The 20,469-nt window shown below is 32.0% G+C and overlaps 1 protein-coding gene across 8 annotated transcripts in view; it reads left to right on the top strand.

Moving 5' to 3' along the window:
• QKI (QKI, KH domain containing RNA binding) overlaps positions 1 to 15,891 on the top strand; it is a 123,831-nt gene extending 107,940 nt beyond the window's left edge. Inside the window, exons 5-9 of one of the 8 annotated variants that reach the window (XM_026705096.2) lie at positions 1,588 to 1,675; positions 5,030 to 5,053; positions 5,371 to 5,643; positions 8,517 to 8,591; positions 12,832 to 15,891. In XM_026705096.2, coding sequence (XP_026560881.1) covers positions 1,588 to 1,675; positions 5,030 to 5,053; positions 5,371 to 5,643; positions 8,517 to 8,591; positions 12,832 to 12,848 — 477 coding nt within the window. In that variant the 3' untranslated portion in view covers positions 12,849 to 15,891. Of the gene's footprint in view, positions 1 to 1,587; positions 1,676 to 5,029; positions 5,054 to 5,346; positions 5,644 to 7,757; positions 8,456 to 8,516; positions 8,592 to 12,831 lie in introns of those variants that run through there. The other 7 variants (XM_026705098.2, XM_026705097.2, XM_026705095.2 and 4 more) reach the window with 7 other exon arrangements.
• The last annotated feature ends 4,578 nt before the right edge of the window (positions 15,892 to 20,469 follow it).

The following is a 20,469-nucleotide window of genomic DNA, read 5'->3' as shown; positions in this document are numbered from 1 at the left end:
AGCTAATTCGTTAAAATGATGTGCTTCCTATCTGTTGTATTTTTACAGAGTTTGATTTAAGCAGTTTCATCTAAGTGTTTAAGGCAGCAGGCTAGAAACCAGGAGATCAAGAGTTCTAGTCCTGCCTTGGCAATGAAAGCCAACTAGGTGACCTTAGGCTCTGTTTGGAAAATATGAGGAAGGAATACTAGATACGTTCACCACTTGTGGGTTTTTTTTTTTTATAAAAAATGATAAAGGCAAGATATAAGTAAAATAAATTTTAAAATTGGGAATTGGTGAATTGTTGCAATTAAGAGTACATAGTTAAATGTTCTAAGAATAATGTTTATATTTATTGGTAATTGGAAATCCCTAATGGGTTTTTGCATAAAAATGAAAAGAAATGAACTTGTGATTTATGGTTTTGATGATTAGACTGAATGGATTATAGAAAGAGGATGGTCATTATGTAACTTTAGAAAGCGAGGTTAAAATTAACTACTTATAATTGCTATGAAGAATATAGGAAGCCTCATCTTTACATCTTTTTACATCTTTTTCCTTTTTTAAAAATGTTCTTTTTTAATTGCACTTTAATTGCACTTCTTTTTCTTTTCTTTTTGTTTTCCCTCTATTTTAGTTTGTATTAGTTCTTATTGCTGTTAAAACCTTTCAATAAAATACTTTTAAAAAGAATATATACTTTTTTGTTTATTGCTTATTAGTAACTAAATTATATTTTAAAATGCAAACTAACATTTATAAATACGAAGAATAGATTAGTTTACTAATTGTAATTTGGTCTGTTGATGCAGGAATGCTTTATCCAGTTTAATTTTGTAGAAGTTATATCCATTAAAGTTTTCATAACTTGACATGAAGTTTTCAAACTTGACTTATAAGTAGCAAATATGCATGGATCATAACTTTGAATAGATGTGCTTAGAATAGAATAGAATTCTTTATTGGCCAAGTGTGATTGGACACACAAGGAATTTGTCTTGGTGAAAATGCTGTCAGTGTACATAAAAGAAGAGATACATTCGTCAAGAGTCAAGAAACACTTAATAATAGTCATAGACTTCCCTCATGGAAGCATTGGTACTTGTGTTACAGTTTAAATTTTGTTAGCCATTCATTTCAGAGTTTTCATTTTGGACTTAAGAATCATTACTCTTCCATTTCAAATTGAATGGAAGTCTGATTCAGCCCTTTAAGCTAGTATATTTTGTACAACTCTGATTCAATAAAAAGTTTCCTATCCTCATCCAGATTTGTTTTACCTTTGAAAGAAAGAATGTATACATTGGAATTATAGTCCAGAAGAGAACAATCTCTATTACTTTTTTATAGCACTGTCATATAGTACAATTACAGTGACTTTTACCTATTCTTGAAATCTAATAGGTACATTAAAAGGTACAGGATTTTGAATTTACAAAAGCATATAAGAAGTCATTATGTGACTAGAGCAGCATCAGCATGAATTTCCTTTATGTAAATGTGTTTCTATTTCATTTATCAGTTAGAACTTGTATCAAGTTCCTTGCAATTGTGCTATGAGATTATAAACTGCTTTGCTAATAATGTACTTCATTTGTGCAGGCAGAGGGAGAAGATAGCCTTAAAAAGATGCAGTTAATGGAACTTGCAATTCTGAATGGTACCTACCGAGACGCCAATATCAAATCACGTAAGTCCTATAGTACTGTAGAACTTTCCATACGTGTACAAGAATTTAGTTCTTTATATGGCAAATAGAAGCTGACAAAATGTGTTTTAGTTCTTTTTGTCACTCACATGATATTTTATAGCCTTTTCAAATATCCTTCGTGCTCACAGAGTACATTTTGTTTTTGCCCCATGTATATTATCTTGCTTTCCAGAGCATGCCTATCTCTATTCATATTTTTGTACTCCATAATATAGTGCATATTGTGCAAAGCTTGCTTTTGGAAGAAAAAAGGTATTGCACATATTTCCTGGCATCTCTTGCTTTTTCTTAAGTAAGTCTTCACTAAATATAGTCTTAATTGTGGTGACTTTTACAAAATAAATTCCCTCCCAAAGGTGCTTTTTTTAAAGAGGCAACTGGACTTTTTGGTTTTTCTTCAGCTCCTCAGAGCTGAAGAAGTTTCTTGGATGATAAGCAAAACGTCTTCAAAGAAAAAATCTGAAAGTCCAGTTGCCTCTTGGGAAAAAAAAACCTTTTGGGACAATCATGACCTGGATGACTGAGAATCTCCATAGACAAAATAAATTCTGTTTAATTCAGCCACGGGGGCAGAGACTTGGCACCTTCAGGAAAGCAGTTCTCTTATATGTTAGGGTGAGATCAGACCATATTCTGTGTAGTATTTTATTTTCTACTTTCCCCATTTCTTTTGCTGTGAATACTGAGATCAGTTATATGATAGTAATGATGACTTTGTAAACAGTTGATTCAGCATGCTTTCACAAATGCATGTATTCAGGGATATTTGAAAACTAAATGCTTTTCACTTGCTGACTGGATTATATTTTAGTCATATTGAAACATTAACAGGCAAATCATTGCATTTTGAGAATAATAATGGTTTATCTAACCACTAATAGATAATAGGGAATTATACTTCACATCAATGCTCTTTTATATTCAATGAATCACAAAACTGATAGAAATACAAAGTTTTCTGGTGTATGATGGGGCCTACCACAACATTTGATCCAGACTGTTCCTATGATAGATTCATTTTCTAATATACACATGTAAGGAACTTGTAGTAGAAAGACTGAAGATCCCTTCTATGGCAGAATAAGGCTGAATTTGATTCAGAACTCTGGCAGTACTTTGGGAAGTTATTCTCTATTAGATTTCATTCATCCATCATTTTAGATAAGCCAGTATTTTATAAATTTGCAGAAAACCTAACTAAACAGACCTATTACTCATAGCTTCCCATGCAAATGACAGTGTGAGAATTTCAGCATATATTTTACACTGTTAAATACTTAACAGTCCTTTCAAAAGTCCAAAGATACATTTGTCCAATATCACTACCAATAAATCTAAACAAAGTCAAAATAAGAATTCTTTTTTATTATGCTGCAGCACTCCATTTGGATTCTTCATGGCATTAAAATCCACTATCCAAACATTAGTTGAAATAAAAGATAAATACACTAAAAGCAATAGTTATTTGAAATGTTCCTTACTTCATTGGATAAACTTGAATGGACTTTCAGCTGCAAAGCTTTAAAGTGAATTTGTATCTGCAGTATAAAGTGATCTTGCATTATGTTTTGAAATTATTGAGTTTACAATAGTGTGGGTTTGCTTAAAGTTTAGCCATGTAATCTGATACCTATTTCAGCATCTGATCCCAGATTCTTTACTTTTTCATTAAAGAATGTTTTACAGCTTTGAGAGATTATTATTTCTTATAAAATAAAAATTTATAGTATAACTTTTCTTTTTTAACATTATGTTTTGGATAGTATGATTTTAATAGCCACGGAGACAGCTGAATCACTGCTAATATTTAGTGTTTATCTGAACTTTATTTTTAGTTATTTTCTCATAGTCTAAGTTGCACTATAATCTCATTAATGGTCTCCAACTTCAGCAATATAGTACATTCAAATCACATCCCAGTACATTTTTCTCATGTTCCTGATACCCATTAGGAAAACACTGTTAGCATTTCTAAAACTTTGATGCACGGATTAGTTCATACTTGGTCTTGATCACTGACAATCACTTGTGTTTCCTGTTGTGCCCCAAAGCTTTTGTTTTGAAAGTAGTTTACTGGTCCACATATGATGATTTTGACATGTTTGTAATGGCCACTTTGTTAAGTTATGCTCCAGGGCAAGTACTTGATATCTCATAGGTTCAAGAAGTAATCTTGTCATGCCTTAAGCAACTTTGCTGTTAGGTATAGAGATATTTCCTAGATTTATCATAAGGTATCACCATTTTCTAGTATAACAGCTCTGGGATTTAATTTACATCATGATGCTAGGAGATGCCTGAATATTTTAAAAATCTACAAATTAATGAGTGTATGAGTCTTATAAAAAGAATGCTGGCAACTTAGAAACCTTGTTACCAGGTTATGTTGTCCTGAGAAAGAACGATTCTCTGAAGCCTGCCTTTTTGTGATGAATTGACTACACTTCAGTGTCTCACAACTTCTATTGTTATTTACAGTTTTTTTAAACTGTGTCAGAAAAATATAATCAAAGAGCTTTAAGATGGAGATACATCCCCCTCTTCTTTACGTATGCTCCTTGTGAATTGCTAGGAATGGTATTTGTAAAAAAAGGCAACATTACAAGTGATATTGGTACAACACACTGGAATAGAAAATAACAATGGAATCTGTCAGAACATTTTGTATAGAAAGACAGGATTAAATGACTATAACATGACCAGCAGGCTATTTATTTGCTTTTGTTAAGCTACAGCTCAGAATTTTGCTCTTCATTTACCTTCAGAATTGATTCATTATCTATTCGTTATTGATCAGTCAGTAGTTTTAATGGTTCAGCTTTCTCTTAAATTTCAAATATTAAATAGTGCTACCTGAACATACCACAATTGCTTTTTAAGTGGTAATTTAAATATATTGTAAAATATATACTTAGCAGTATTTCACTCTGTTTTGATAAACTATTAGTGTAAACATATATTAACATAAATGCTCATCTTTACTTACAGTTTATTGTATTTTAGTTTTTTATATTGCCATCCTGTCTCTAAACAGAAAAAAGTTACAGAATTGTTTTCTAGTTATATTAGATGGGGGGAAATGTGAAAAACGTTTTCTGTATCCTTGTCACCACTTGTCCTGTGATGGTTCAGAAAATGGACAGGAGATACAAACAAATGTTGATACTGTATTTGCTCACTTAATAGAATGTTTACTGGTTAAGTTGCAACTGAAATATGTTACATTGTATATTTAAGCTTCACTGAATTTATGTGGATTTTAAAATCTCACTATTTTTAATATTCCACATGCAATTACAACAGTATTTTCTTTGTTTCCTGCATGCCTCTCAGTCTCATGCAGTCTTGAAGGCATAGGTAATGAAAAATATGTGATCTACATTGAGCTTTTGTGCTGTGTGTTATCTGTTTTAGAAATATATTCTGCCATTTTAAATTGGCTTTTATTTTGCATGTTCATTCTTAATCACACTGGGAAATGGAAAGCTGTTGCTTTTGAATGGTGTGCTTTGGCACTGTGTGATCAATGCATGTACTAATGATTTCCTTTTATTTTTCTTCTTTCCTACTTTTCTTTCTACTTTCCCCATCTTTTCATGTTTTGCACTACTGTCTTCATACTTTCTTCTGAATTTCTTTGCTTACTGTAGCAGCCCTTGCCTTTTCTCTTGCAGCAACAGCCCAGGCTCCAAGGATTATCACAGGGCCTGCGCCTGTTCTTCCACCAGCTGCCCTGCGTACCCCTACGCCAGCTGGCCCTACCATAATGCCTTTGATCAGACAAATACAGACCGCTGTCATGCCAAATGGAACTCCTCACCCAACTGCTGCAATAGTTCCCCCAGGACCTGAAGCTGGTTTAATTTACACACCTTATGAATATCCCTACACACTGGCACCTGCTACATCAATTCTTGAGTATCCTATTGAACCCAGTGGGGTATTAGGTAAGTTTCTCCAAGACAGTTTAATTGAGTACTATAGGTAGCATGGCTTGTGCCCCATTACGTTTGAAAAGATTCTGAAAGCATTTTTGTTTTACTGTCAATGAAATGTGCTTCCCTTTTTAAACAAGTGTGTCCCCACATAATAAGGATACTGGATTTGAAAAATTACTTTTTTCTCTCTCTAGAGGAGATCAGGAGATTGAAACCTCTGATATTCTTAATGCTTTGGTTCCTTAGTTTTCAGCATGAAGACTTTATTTTAGTAGAAAACATTAGTGTTAATTTGATATTGCTGTTTTTGTTCATATCATTTTTTTACTTTTTTCCTTTGTTCCTAAATTAAATGTATATAATGAATTATGTTGTTTTATGTCATTTTTAATGCTTGACTGAAAAGTAGTTACTGCTGGTGATTATATTCAGGAGCAAAAATATAGTCCAAGAAAAACACATATAAAATCTCATTTATTTCAGTTTGATAAATTAGTTGCAACCTGCTATCCGTTTATGTGAATGCATGCCTGATTGAACTATATACAGTATATTGCTGAATATATCAGTTATCTATCTAGGTTGCTCTTCCATTGAAATCCATGGGACAGCTTAACCATTGGTTTTTGGATCCCCAGACATTTGAAGTCGTGAATCAATTATTTAGTTCCCTATCTTTATTTTTTTAACCTAAAATTCTAAGCCTGATTGCAAACAATACATTTCATGCCTACATCCATACTTCCCATTTTCTCTGGGATTGAGAAAATAGCGTAGTTATTTTATATTTCACTGTATTTAAAAGTGCTTTTGTAATACCAATTCTTTTACTGTAATTTACAGCATACTTCTTTTTACATAAAATAGCTGTTATTTTAAAATAATTATAATTAACAATAGTGTTAAGATTGGGCAATTGTATATTATTTGCTAGTTCACAATTTCATTTCCTTTGTGAGTTTTTCAAGATAATAATATTTTTAGGAACACTTTAGCTTGAATAGAGATATTTATAATCATCAATAAATGAATAACATGAATGTAGCATTTCCATAGATATTCATAATACACCATCATATATAATTAAATATGAAATTAATTTATGTTAATTAAGTTTTAGTGCTAGACTGTTGGAACTATGCATATTAGGGATTTTTTTAAAGAATAGAACATAATCCTATATTTTTAAATTTTTTAATTATAAAATTTTAATTTTTTTAAAAAAAGTTATTGCTTTTGAAATGTTTTCATGCTGTCATTTTAGATACTTATATCACCTATCATAACTTAAATATAATAATATAGTTTTATACGTAGTATTAGTTAATGGCTAATTTTCAGCTAAGTTCACCCTTACTAAAGATTTACTAATTAAAAATAATGTTTACAATTATGTGTAAATATTCATTTTAATTTTGATTCTATTATGTATGTGATGAAGTTAATAGTAATCAAATCTGAAATAGGTGATATAATACATTTTTTGAATATAGAGATTATACTCGTTTCTTACAACACAATATCAGAGTCAAGACTATGCTTCCAATGTAGAGAACTGATCACTAAAGTAAATGCCATATATTACTTCCTGCTGTATTGTGAAAATTAAGTATAAGTATGTGTTAATAAACATTGACTCTAAAATACTAGGTGTTAAAACTATTATTATGGAAATATGCATCTTTATTTTTTGTGATGAATGCCAGCAAGGCTGTACAAATTATTTGAAAGATTTTCTTTTCATTGTGTAAGAACTTTGTCTATTCTAATTGTTAAAGCAGCTGCATCTTTTTTTTTAAGTTCATAAGCTGTTCTCAGCTATTTTTGCATGCGTGTGCATGCCCATGTTCATTCCACTCCCAGTGAGTCCACTTTAATTGTTTGAGAACTTGTGCTTTGTATGTGCCCCTTCCCCATTGTTAAAAAAAGAAAACACTATTTCAAACAAATTGTAAAGCCCTCATTTACTAATATTTTTGGCAAAATATAAGGATTCAAAAAGAAAAGCAATTTAGGGAAAATGTATAAATGATTCAGGGAAGATTAGGAAATAAATTTATGGGAGGGATTGACAGTAGCATCAAATCTTAGTTGACTAATATTTAATTCCCTTTTATCTTTAGGTATGGCTTTCCCAACGAAAGGCTAAGAATTCAAGAATGGTCTTAACTGAACCTCATCAGAGCTGACTTTTAACAAATGTTTAGTTTTCAGCAGCCTTGAAAAAAATGTAGCCTAGCAGTCAGTGACTTACTTGCACTTTTTTGCACATAGAAATAAAAATGCTATTAATTTGATGTAGCCTGTGCTATGGCAAGGTAGCTGTGATTTATGAGTGTATGGTAGTATACTGACTGCTATGTATTCTGTACTATTTGCTTTACTAATCACCTAATTCATTGCAGTTCACAGTTATTGACTTAGTTTTTAAAACAGTCTGTAGGCTTGAGGAATTGTGTTATAATTTTTTTTAAAAAAAAGGTAAAAACTGGAAGTTGTTTAAAAATTAGCAAAGAACCTTCAGTATTAAAAATGGCATTATTTAAGATAGTCCTGCTGCGAGGAAGGCACTTCAGTGAATATGTGACTAGTAAAGCACAATTGTGTTTGGGTCTAGTAGATTTCATGAAATACTGTAATCAAGTTTGTAAATGAATGGATAATGCAGGTTAAGGCCTGGATGTTTAAAATAAATGCAGTATTAATCTGCACAGATATAATTCATATATTAAGGTTAAAATTTGAAACTACTGTGCCTTAACGTGTTGCTTTCTTTAAATAGTGTTTTAAGAAAGTGATCATTTAAAATTCATTTTAATAAGCCTGCTGTTAATGTTTTATCAAATGTTTTCTAACTGTCTTGGTAATTGCAATTTAACTAGGTGCGGTGGCTACTAAAGTTCGAAGGCACGATATGCGTGTCCATCCTTACCAAAGGATTGTGACCGCAGACAGAGGTTAGTTTAGTTCTGCAGTTCTTGCTTATAAGAAATGCTTTGAGTGTACATGAAAATTTGCAACACCACAACTGGTTAATCAAATTCTATTTTGACTTTTTATTGATGTTTATATTAAATTGAAGTGAAGATAACACTTTTCTGGCAATTTAAAACTACTGTACCCTTTCTATCAAAAATCTACACACACACACACACACACACACACATACACTTCAGTGTATTGAGTATACAAAGTTATAACTTCCTTTGTGAGCGCTATGTTTTAATTCAAGTAGGCATCATTTTATTTTTGGGTCGGTATTTGATTTTCCTATGGGACTCTTAAATAATTTGAGATGTATCAAATTGGTGTTGCAAAATAAAATGAATGGATGAGTGCTTAAATAAGGTAGAAGTAAGTGCTATATGTATTTTTTCAGGAGAAAACTGAAGATTCATTTCTTCTCTGTTGACAAGCTGTTTGTGTCATTTGCCCTAAAATCTCTACATTTAACAAGGAGAGTAAAAGTGATATATCTCAAGTTTGAGTGTGTTTTCCTAGCTTCTAGGATTTAAAAAATGCATTTGCAACTAAAATTCATTTTTTAACTTATACCTTGGGTTTTTGGGTAGGTAAAGCAAAAAACATGCTTGGCTTGGTTATTGAAGGGAAAATAAATCTTCATTTTCTCCTTTATATCATGCAGTTTACATTCCTTGTAAATTTATAGGCTTTTGAATGATATCCTTTTCTTGTGAGAAATGACTTCTCGGTTTATTGACATTGAATTTACTACTGAAAGCAGTGTGACAGTTTAGGAACATTTGTTTCACTGTAGTATTGTTTTGGTTTCTGAATTTGGCAACTCAGTTGTGATATCAATATACCTCCCTTAGTTGGCAGAGGTATCCTGAGGATTAACTTAGGTTGCATTGTCTGAAGTGCAAATGAGACTAGAATGCAAAATTTTAATTCTTGGAGTACATTTGTAACATTGCACTAGAATAAATTCAGATAAGAATAAATTTTATGCAAAATGATATTTCAGATCCTAAATAAATACCAGTGTCTTTATTTATAACTTTTAACCAGTTCTTGAGTGCATACCATAGGAGCTCATTGTTAGAAACATTCCAAACCAGATTGGTACTTTCTGCAACATTTCCAAAATGCCACATTGTATTTTCAAAATAGTTTCTTTTCTGACACCCCCGTTTGTGTTGAATCACCGTTATGAATGTTCACTTCTGTGAAAAATACCTTTTGTACATATAATGAGGGAGCAAGATCATGCATTCCTACTTCCATTCCTCTTGGATTCCACATGTGAGTGTTGTTGAATGTGAAAAAAATTGTGCTATAAACCCACTTTACTTGATTCTCCTCTTTTGAAATTATGATCGCATGTGGATATCTAAAGATAAAGGAATCAGGACAGATATATCAAGTGGAATGGGAATTAAAATCACATTTCACTGCTTAAGAAAATTGTACTGGGTAGTTATTAGGCCAGAGAATCAACTAGCTTTTAATATTTTGTATCTAGAAGTCTTTGATGTTTGGGTGGTAGTTCAGTTTGTGACTGAATTTTTAACTGTATCTAGAGTTGGCAGTTAGTAGAAACAATGTTTTGTAGATTTGGGGGAGATTCATTAAAACTAATTTGCAGACATTGTATTAAGATTTTTATTTTGGTAATATTTGAGAGCACATAGCATACACTTTAGTAGTAGAATGTTCCAAAGTACATCTGAGTTACAGTTACCATTGTATAGATTATGGTGACCTTTTTATCCCTAAAAGTTGGTTTTACTAATGTTGGTATTTGATTCAGATACACATGATATTAGTGAAAATGATGAATAATTCCAGATTCCATCAAACTCTGAGGTGGCTTTGTTTATTCATTTTGAATTGTGGACAATAGTGTAAAAGAGTAGAATACTATACTGGTTTTTGTCATTAATACATTTTTTATTTATATTACTTGGTTCCCCATTCAAGTTTAATTTGTTTTGTGCAACCAAGTTGAAAATTCCATTGTACTAACATAACTGGACGCTCTAGAGCTTCACATATGTCTGAATGATTGTCCAGTTCAATAAGTGTTTAAAATTCAATGTCAGTAAACCGAATCACTTTCTGTTCATAAGAAAAACTATGAGGAGTTAACTGAAGCTAGCATATGCATTAATTTGATCTTTGGTTAACAGAGGTTTTAAAAGAAGTATCCCATTATTGTCTGATTAAATATTTCATTCTTAATGCTGGCTTATATGTAAGCATTGTGTTTAAAGCAAGAGCTCCCAACTTTTCAGATTTCATTTCTTTTGAGAGTTAAAGAGATCACATAATTTATCCTAAGCCCCGCCATATAAATAATATAAAACTGAATTTATGTAACAGAGAGACTGACTGATTTAATTGTAATAAACTGTAATGGTGTTGCACACTTGACAAACCTGTGTGTACTGTAGATGGTCAAGGACTTGGCAGAGGATATATCACAGGTGTACTGGTATCTTACGATAGCTTGCATTGATTTAAATACACAAGAAATGGCAGTGCTGAAACTATAACAGTAAGTGTTTTTCTCAAAGCCAATTTTCACATAATTTATATCTACAAATTGTAATACCATATTAATTAAAATTGTAGTAAGTACCAAGAACGCTTTAAGATTCTGGATATCTAATACACATTTTTATAGTGGCAAGATAATGCCACATAAAATATTTATTAATTTTAAGGTGGGTTTTTTTTACAATATTTTTAACTTAAAACCCCACTTCTCAGCATTTAAAAAAAATCAGGGAAAATAAGGTATCATTTAAGTTACAACAGTAATGGTTTTAGAGTTCATGAACTGTAGCCTAAATGATAGGCCATAGAAATAATATAAAGCCAACCCAAAATGTACGGCCTTTAAAAATGTGCTATCTGTGAACATTGCACCTACTGAATTCATTTTTAAAATGGCACAACTCTGACTTTGCACTGAACACCTTTCTCACTTTCATCTCCTCTGCTTTAGTCAATGGCAACAGTACAAATATTCTTATCAAACCTCAGAATTTATTAGAGATAATAAAGCTGTTGAATGAGTCTTAAAATTTGTACTACTGTAAAGTGGACCAAGTTGTTGAAGGAGAATGAGAAAGAGAATAATTAAAGAAGAAACAGCTCAAGAAAAATGGGAATGATAACTTTCCACTTGAGAACTTTTTTATGTTTTATTGTAATATTTGTGTGTTTTGGAAAAGAAAATAGTATTTACAGGTGGCTTCTTTTAAAATATAAAAATATAAAGCAGGAATGTATATGAAATGTCAAATTTTATTGTATTTGCAAAGTATTAGCTTTGAAAAAAGAGCTGTTTGTAGTTTTTAAAATGCCTTATTAGTATCAATTAGATTTCCTATATTTTTGATGTAACTAGAGCATTTTAAATATAGAATTTTAAATGGCAGGACTTTTACAGTGTTTACATACAAGTGCATTTTCTTAGTGTCCTATATGTGTAAGATAGAGGTGTTTTTTTTTAAAGGAAAAAGCTCGCTAGAACATTTGAGCTTTTCCTGTTTCCCATGAACGATGCCTACTCTTTTAGACTTCAATTTAGTATTGCTTTGTATCATGAAGCCAAGAAGTTCAGTGTTGATTGTAAATAGAATCATTGAAAAGCAATAAAATTTATTGAACAAAAAACTTGTTTGGCCGATAGTTTTTGAAATCAAATGTCAACAAATCAAATTTCTTAGATTCATTTCTCTTAACAGTCAGTTATTAATAATCACATTCATCATTACTAGTTGCTTTGATTGCTTGCACATGGGAGAATACTAATGCTTAATAGCAGTCAGATACTGATATGGTGCACTGACTGTTCTCAATTCTTTTATCAAGTTCCAGAAATTGTTCATCATTTGTTTTGTTTTGTTTTTTCTTTCATTGACTGCTACTAACCATTAGTTATATTTTTATTTCTATTTTTCCTTGTTAACCAATTTTGTGGGGACTGGGCTTCTCCTTCATATGTTCAAATCATGATACTAGGCTGTCATGATTTTTATTGCATTCTGTAGATGGTGTCAAGCCAGTATGTCAGAATTAAACATGCTTGTTTTTATTAGTTGTGATTAGTTTTCATGTTGTCATTAAGCCGTCACTAGCTGAAACTAATCTCTTCTCTATCTTTCTTTCTTTTTTGTTTTTTTGTTTTTTGTTTTTGTTTTTGTTTTGTTTCTAACCACCCAGCCGCCACCGGCAACTAACCTATGACCTTCTGACCTCTGAACTCTTCACCCAATGATGACCTGACCATGCCTGCCTGCTGATCAGTTAACTGGTAATCGCCTTTGCTTGTCTGTCTTCAGTGCAGCGAGCTGAGGCATTTGTCCGTTGGTCTTACCATCTAACAAAAAGACAAAGAATTCGTTGTCCTCCAACTCAGCTTTTTTTCCCTGTTTGGGTGAAAGTGGTTCTAGAACCTGCACTGAATAGTAGTAAAGCAATAAGGTCCAATTCATCCTTCCGCACTGATCATCTTTTAGTGTCCCACCCTAAAAATGGTAAGAAGGGCCTCATTTAAGAGATGGAAGCAGATGTCCCTTAACTCCCTGATGTCAGAGGCAGTTACTGTGAGACTTCTAGGAATCTTTCTCTTCTCATAAAGAAGTCAAAGCTCTCTTTGAATGTACTGTGTGATGATGCATCATGCATGAACCTTTGGTCAGGGATATCATTGGTGAAGGGATTCCTAAAAGTATTCAAAATTTGACTTGCAGTGTAATCACTACCAATGCCCTCAAAGGGCAGAAGATGCAGCCTTTTTTATATTACCTGCCAAATTGGGTGTTTTTAAGAAAAAAAAAAGTGCCATGAAAGATAGGTTACTGAATTTTTGAACCACATCAATGCATTAAAAGACAGCAACCCTATCGAAGCTTAACGCTGAGATACAGTTCTTTTACTATACATCAACTTCCTTTTAAAAATTACATGAGTACAAGGTACATGCATTATGTGTCACATTACTGGGCAAACTGTTCAAATATTTTTTTAAACCTCCCTGTATAGAGTAAATTCATAAGGATATAAAAGCCATGCTTGCCTATTTGCTGTATACATGTAATGAAATTGTAGATAAAGTGTAGTGCATTGAAACAAATTGAAAAAAAAGTAGATACTTTTACTATACAAGGGTGCTGGTGCAGAAGAAATATATATTTTTGGAAATGTAGCATTTTATACTTTCAAGTGTTATAAAAAAGAAAAAAGAACAAAGAAACCCTTTATTTCATTAAATGATTTTTTCTGGTGGTTGTCGAGAAACAAAAGACCAAAAGAGCCTTTTTGTCTTTCTTTTTTATTTTTTAAGTATTGGAATAAGTATAAAGAAAAGAAAGTGCCTTATTTTCTTCATGGTCATTTAGTCAGGTGTGTCATATAATCAGCTCCTCCCTAAGACAGCAAGTTAATGAATGCATGCCACTCAGTCCGCCCAGTATGTGAAAAGAAGCTGTGAGGAAAGACAAATGAGTTGACTATTAAAATTACCTGGTTTTTGCCACAGCATGATGCAACCTTGTCAGATCCCAAACTGTGAAATAGAATTGTTCCACCAACAGCCAACCGCAATATTTTTGTAACACGTTCCCTCTTCAATTGTAGACAATATATTTTTATAATACTTGCTCAGCCTTAAACCAAAGGGTTCTACGATGCAGTTTCATTCTAAATCAAATTATAAGATTACAGTAGTTATAGAGTAGCAAGTGTTTTGGTTTTTTATTATGATTTAGAGATTAGTTATCTTTTTTTCCTGATTGAACTAGATGCAGGAAAGTACAAGAGAACTTAAACTTGCTCCCATATAATTTCGTCCATGACTAAACCAAACATTAAGATTGAGCATGTTATAAGTTCTGGATGTTTTTAGCTATAATGCCAAGTACGTATGAATTTACATAATTTTTCATGAAACTTCTACTTGAGGAATGTTAACTACTGGTTGCGCTTTCCTTTAAAGGAGGAAAATCCAGCTGTGGTTCAGTTTGAATTTTTAAAAGAAGTTTGTGTGGCTGAATTAGTATTAATTAACACTAGTGTTTATAAACACTACGCACAAAAGTGGAGTATAAAATTAATGAGCAAGTATCAACATGGTCATGGCTTTGAAGCAAATTGGCAAAGATCAGGTGATACCTTGCCCTTTACATTGTGTCAGCTTATTCTCCTAAAAACCTTCACAGTTTCCAAATCAAAGGTCAATAGTAAGTTAGATAAAGAGGGCTTATTTTTTAAGCATCTGCATGGTGACTTTATCAACATTGTGTCTCACCTGGAAACAAGTATCAGTTTATTTACTATGCAATAAACATTCATCTTTTTGTACGCAGCTAGCTTTCCTTTTATTCTGCCACTGGCTTTGTCTTCCTGTTACATAACATTTTTGTTGTTTTTTATTTGGTTTTACTTTTGGTATATGCTGTGCCATTTTGATTTTTGTTTGGTTGAATAAACTTGCGACACTCAAACATTTTGAAGAGAAGATTGCTATAACGTTACCAGTATTTGATCCAGTTTCATCTCAACTGTGATAAACCTGGACATTTTTAGATGCTGATCAGAGGTCTCTTCTTGGGAGAAGTATGACTTCTAAAAGTAATGTTTGTTCTGAAAAAAAGTTTTAAAACTTGGTTGATAACATTTTGGATCAACTTAAAGCATGACTTTTGAATCTCTGAATGCCTTGGTTCTCAGTATTATCATCCTTTATTGAATTTTTCTTTCTTAAAATATGTAGTTTAAGTCTTTTTTTCTGACAGTATTATGTAATTTTTAGAGTGGGTATATGGGAGTGTCGCTTGTATGTAACCGTACAGATGACATGTATTTGTCTATTCTTTTATCTTAGTTTGATGCTATGTATGTAACATAACCAACCTATTGCCTATGAGAAACATGTAAGATAATGTATTTACAGCCATTGTTACAAGTTTATAATGTATTTTTCTATCTTGTTTTATATGTATGTTATATAACATTCAGAATAATTTTTCCTGATTGAGAAAAGGATACAAAAATGCAAAACCCACAATTTTGATAACTGAAAATTGCTAATTGTTTTGCAGTACTTTATTATTATATTGGGAGTGTTGTCTTTCTTAGGCTTTTAGTTAGCTACTGGACTAAATACATTAGACATATTTGGGTTTTAGTTGGGTTTTTACATAGCTTGCATTTTAATTCTTTGGTTCTTTGCTGTTTCTATTAACCCATAGCATTATTTTAATAAATGTTATAATACCAACCTACTAACTTTGGACTATGTCAGTTTATTAACCATTACATGTTTAATTGAATAAACAAGGAAGGACAGAAGAATGTAAGTTATGAGTTCTTGGACTAACCTGAAGAAGTGACCACAGATAACACATGATTTGTTTTATGTTGTTTGTTTGGCTGACATTCTGCACACTACCATTGAATTGGCTTTGGTCATATTGTACTTTTACCTTATGGGTAAGTGCCAGTAGCGCGGGGAACAAGTAGCATATTTTCAAGTAATCTTCTTTTAGAGTCTTGCCACTTGCCTTTCAGCATCTGCATTACTAATTCCACAATCTCCTTTTCTAAATTAATCACTGTCACCTCACAGCAAAAGGGCAAAAATACCAATATATTGGTATACAGTATGTGCCCAGAGAAACCAGTTTGATTCTTTGTTGAGCCTTATGATAGAAACATATAGTTTGATTTTAATGTTCTGATTAAAATGACAGTTCAACATCTCAATATCTAAACAGCATTGTTGTGCACATTTCTAAATGTATCTAAAGCAAGAAACAGACCATTAACCTAGCAGGATCCATATTTCTTCCAATTTCATTGTGATTATAAAGGTGATTTTAGAAGCAGTCTTCAAAGGACAAGTCTCAGGTAATTAAGTTGTTTTAAAGCAGACTGTTTCTTAATAAACAATTTTAAAATTGTGGGTTCACTGCTTCTCAGGTGGAACACTTCTTTTTTTATATCTACGGTTGATAGTATTTAAATGACATGTACAGTTCAAAATTTTAAATCAAAGTAGATAATTTTCTAATTACTGTAAAAGGTATATAAACATTTTAAAAAGAAGTCTAACATTTTGTATACTCATCTAGGAGATAATTGCTTGCAGAAATCTGTTGTAATAAATTATTCAAGTTTTTCATAAAGGTTACTAAAATATGGCTAATATGGCCTATTCTTTCAAATTTAATATATTTTATGGGAGACCTATTTATATGGAACAGCATTTGTTCAAAACATTCCTTTCTATGATCCACTTCAGAGAATTTAGGCTGAAACTTATATCCATTATTATATCCAGATTAATAAGGCTTAATTTTGAATAGACATAAATAGAGCTGTTATAAGCACAACATGAATATTTTTTTAAAAAATGAAGTAAATCCTTTTCATTTTTAGGAAAAATAAGATTTTGTGAATACAGTGGCATATGAATCAATATTTCTTGCTGACATATGTAATATATTTGAAACACTGTATTTTGTAATAGTATGCAACATAATCTTAACTCATCTATTAGAAGAGTCTGGATAAACATAAGGATTTACCAGCTATGAGTTATATAATAAAAGAGAAATTGAAATAAAAATGAAGTAAGGCTAAATGTCCCAATATATTCAAGCCTATTTTCATAGAAATAAACAGTAGGAATGGGTTTTGTTCAATATTATAGGATAGAATGTAATAGGAATAAATCCATAACAATATGCATGGATGCATACCTGTTCGAAATTATACCCACCATGGATTAAACAGTAACTAATACTAAAAATTAGGTATTTTTTATAGCTACCACTGCTTATGTTTTTGATACAGAGGGAAACAATCCAAATGCTGCAATGGTTAAATAGTTTTTTTTACGAATGTGGAATGAGAAGCAATTGACAATTACATATACCTAAATTTACCTAAGGCTGGGTGGTGGTGGTGGTGGAATACATATTTCATGATAACTTTCCGTAACAGCAGCCAGTACACCATATGATTTGATTAAATGGCTGTTTAATTATGTTAATTAGAAAGATAATAGAGGGGAGGAAATTTATCTGAGTTTGTAGGATCACATGAGTCAGTAAGTGTTAACATATTTCCACATTTTTAACATTAGCTCACTTTCTAACAAAAAGTTATTTATTTTGGAGGAAAACCAATATTTCCTGAGGTAAATATTATTTCTCTAATAGATTGGAAACAAAACTCATAAAAGCTTCTCTGTAGCTAGAGTGAAAATAATGTAAAGGATATGTTATTCACAACAGTACTTTTGATTTTGAAAAACAGCCATAATGTGAAGCTTAACGAAGCCAGGTACTATAAATTATTTTTAGGTATGCTGAATATTAGATACTTTGTTTAGCACTTCCATTCAGAGCAAGAATCCAGCAGAGAATTGTCACTGGAGGATGATGAAGTGCAGTTTTTTTTCAGTTCCCCCTTCGCCATTTCATTTCCCACAGTTTTCTAAACACTAGGATCTTACTGGAACAATGTGGGTGATGTTTTGGTTTCATGGGATAGGAAAGTGCTTTCCCCAATTAAAATTTGAACATTATTATAGTTAAGGTAAATTAACACTAAAATTAAAGTTGAATTTAGACTGATTTCTCTAATGAAGTGGAATGTAAATAAAAACAACTGCTCTAATTTCATTTGATCAAATAATAAATTGCCAGTATTGTTCCCTTTAGGAAGCCACAAAAGCATTTGTTTTTTCTGGAACAAATGTTTCTAGAACATTAAACATTTAGCGTTAGTAATAGTTCTTTAGGCTTAAGATTTGTAAATCTCATTTTTTCAACCTATTAACTAGGGGACCACTGGAATAATTCCTGTTGGAAATACTAATTGAGAGTGGACAACCAATCAAGAATCATGCAGTGAAATCACGTGCAAATCATCTCTTGGCATAAAGCCCATAATTACAGAATCTATTTTGATTTTTTTTAAAAAAAAAAAAGATCTGGGATTTTGTGTCTTTTTCAGGTATTCACAATTGCCAGTCAAATATTTTATATAATATTCAATGTTGAATCAAACTGGTTAAAAAGAAACTGTGCTCCTGGTTCTTTTTATGCTGCTGGCTAACTAACTGCAGGTGTGAACATCCTGCCTCAGAAGTGGGTATTTGAGAAGTACAGAATATTTATTTGCAATAATCAGTTCTTGATACTAGTTATGATGGCAGTAATTAAATCAGGGTTACTCCCAGGAGAAAGATTTGCATTTGAGCAAATTAATTATTAGACAGAAGATTTTTAAAAGATACAAATTTCCTTTTGAGTTGTATTACTTGAATTTTGTGTCCACAACATAACATGTATTAGGAAAAATGGATGATGCCCAAACACATGTAAATAAAACCATCACACCTGTAAACAATGTGCAATGAAACTGGAAAGTACATGTGCTTTATGCTAAGAAGCCAATGGACAGAATACATTATTTTTATATTTTGAAAAATCAAATTTTGTTCTGTATGGAACTGTATGGCAGAATAAAGAATGTACATTTTGCACTCTTTAACTGTCATTAATGATTTTGGCACTTTTGTATATCCCAGATTTCTATGCCTGGCTTCTTAATACTCTGTTACTATAGATTATATATCAGCAGCTTGTATCAGATTTTAAATACAAATAGAAATATCTGTAATAACAGGTTCCTGTGGAGGTATTTTAAACCAAACATAAAATGATGTGAAATCCAGTGTAAACAAGAATAATTCTGTTTTGCATAGTTGAACAGCAGAAAAAGGTAATGTTGTATTTATCCCATGGAATATTAAATTGCCATAGGTGGATGATATATATTGCAAGTGGGAAAAGGTACACATTTTCTTATGACACACAATTAGAAAGAGTTTAATCATTTTGATTAGTGGCTCCTCCTTGAATTGTTCCTCCCTTCACAACCACCACAATCTCTCTGAAAGCTTGAATTCCTGTTTTGATGGTCTAGTTTTCCCAAAATTGCTACTGCAGTAAGCATGTGGGGAGGGTGCATTAAAAAGGATATCAGTAGTTCAACCTAAGAAGCTTACGTGTTGACATTTTTAACTATGTTAGATATTGATGTTTCATTCAGTATGATATGGACAACATATCATGGTTGCCCTTTAGAGTCTTGCTTTCCACAATTATCTTCATTTACTTAGAGTGCAACCTTGCATCTCTACCCAGAAGTTGGTTTCACTGAGTTTAGTTAAACAACTCACAGGTAAGAATTTAAAGGATGGATGTCCCAAGTTGTCTATTTTTTCCATGGAATTTAAGCTTTTCTAGTTTCTGTTTCTTCTTTTAGATGGCATTTGTTCCCATTGTTCTTCATCTCTATTCTCTTAGCTATCTTTATCATTCTTAACACATTTAAGTGTGTGTGTGTGTGTGTATTTTTTCCCCATGTCATTATAGTTGTGCTTTTAAAGTTGTAGCAACGTTTCTGCAGAATCTCATCTGCCATCATCAGGCTTCTGTATTGTGTTCGTCTGTGAGTCAGACTTTTACAGGTGTGTGTGTGTGTGTGTGTTCCTGTATTGAATAATGATTCCATATTAATGGAAAAGGGAGGATATGTGTGTATGATGGCTTCTTATAGCCTGCACTGTAGATTACAGTAGGAAGTTCCACCTGCCCTTTGGTCAAAGCAAAATAATTGAGGAACCTTCCTTTCCTCCTTTGTCATTTCCTCACATCATAAATGATGCAGCTAATCATTTATCTGGTAACTATTTGATACTGTTGGTACCAATTCTGTCCCTGACAAGCCATTTTAAATCTGTTCAAATAGAACACATCTCCTTCTTTGCCATAATAAAATTGG

This window comes from Pseudonaja textilis, chromosome 1, assembly GCF_049901715.1.
Source record: "Pseudonaja textilis isolate UNSWEBS1 chromosome 1, rPseTex1.2, whole genome shotgun sequence".
In the NCBI taxonomy this organism is placed as follows: domain Eukaryota; kingdom Metazoa; phylum Chordata; class Lepidosauria; order Squamata; family Elapidae; genus Pseudonaja; species Pseudonaja textilis.
This window is presented reverse-complemented; position numbering and strand designations above follow the sequence as displayed.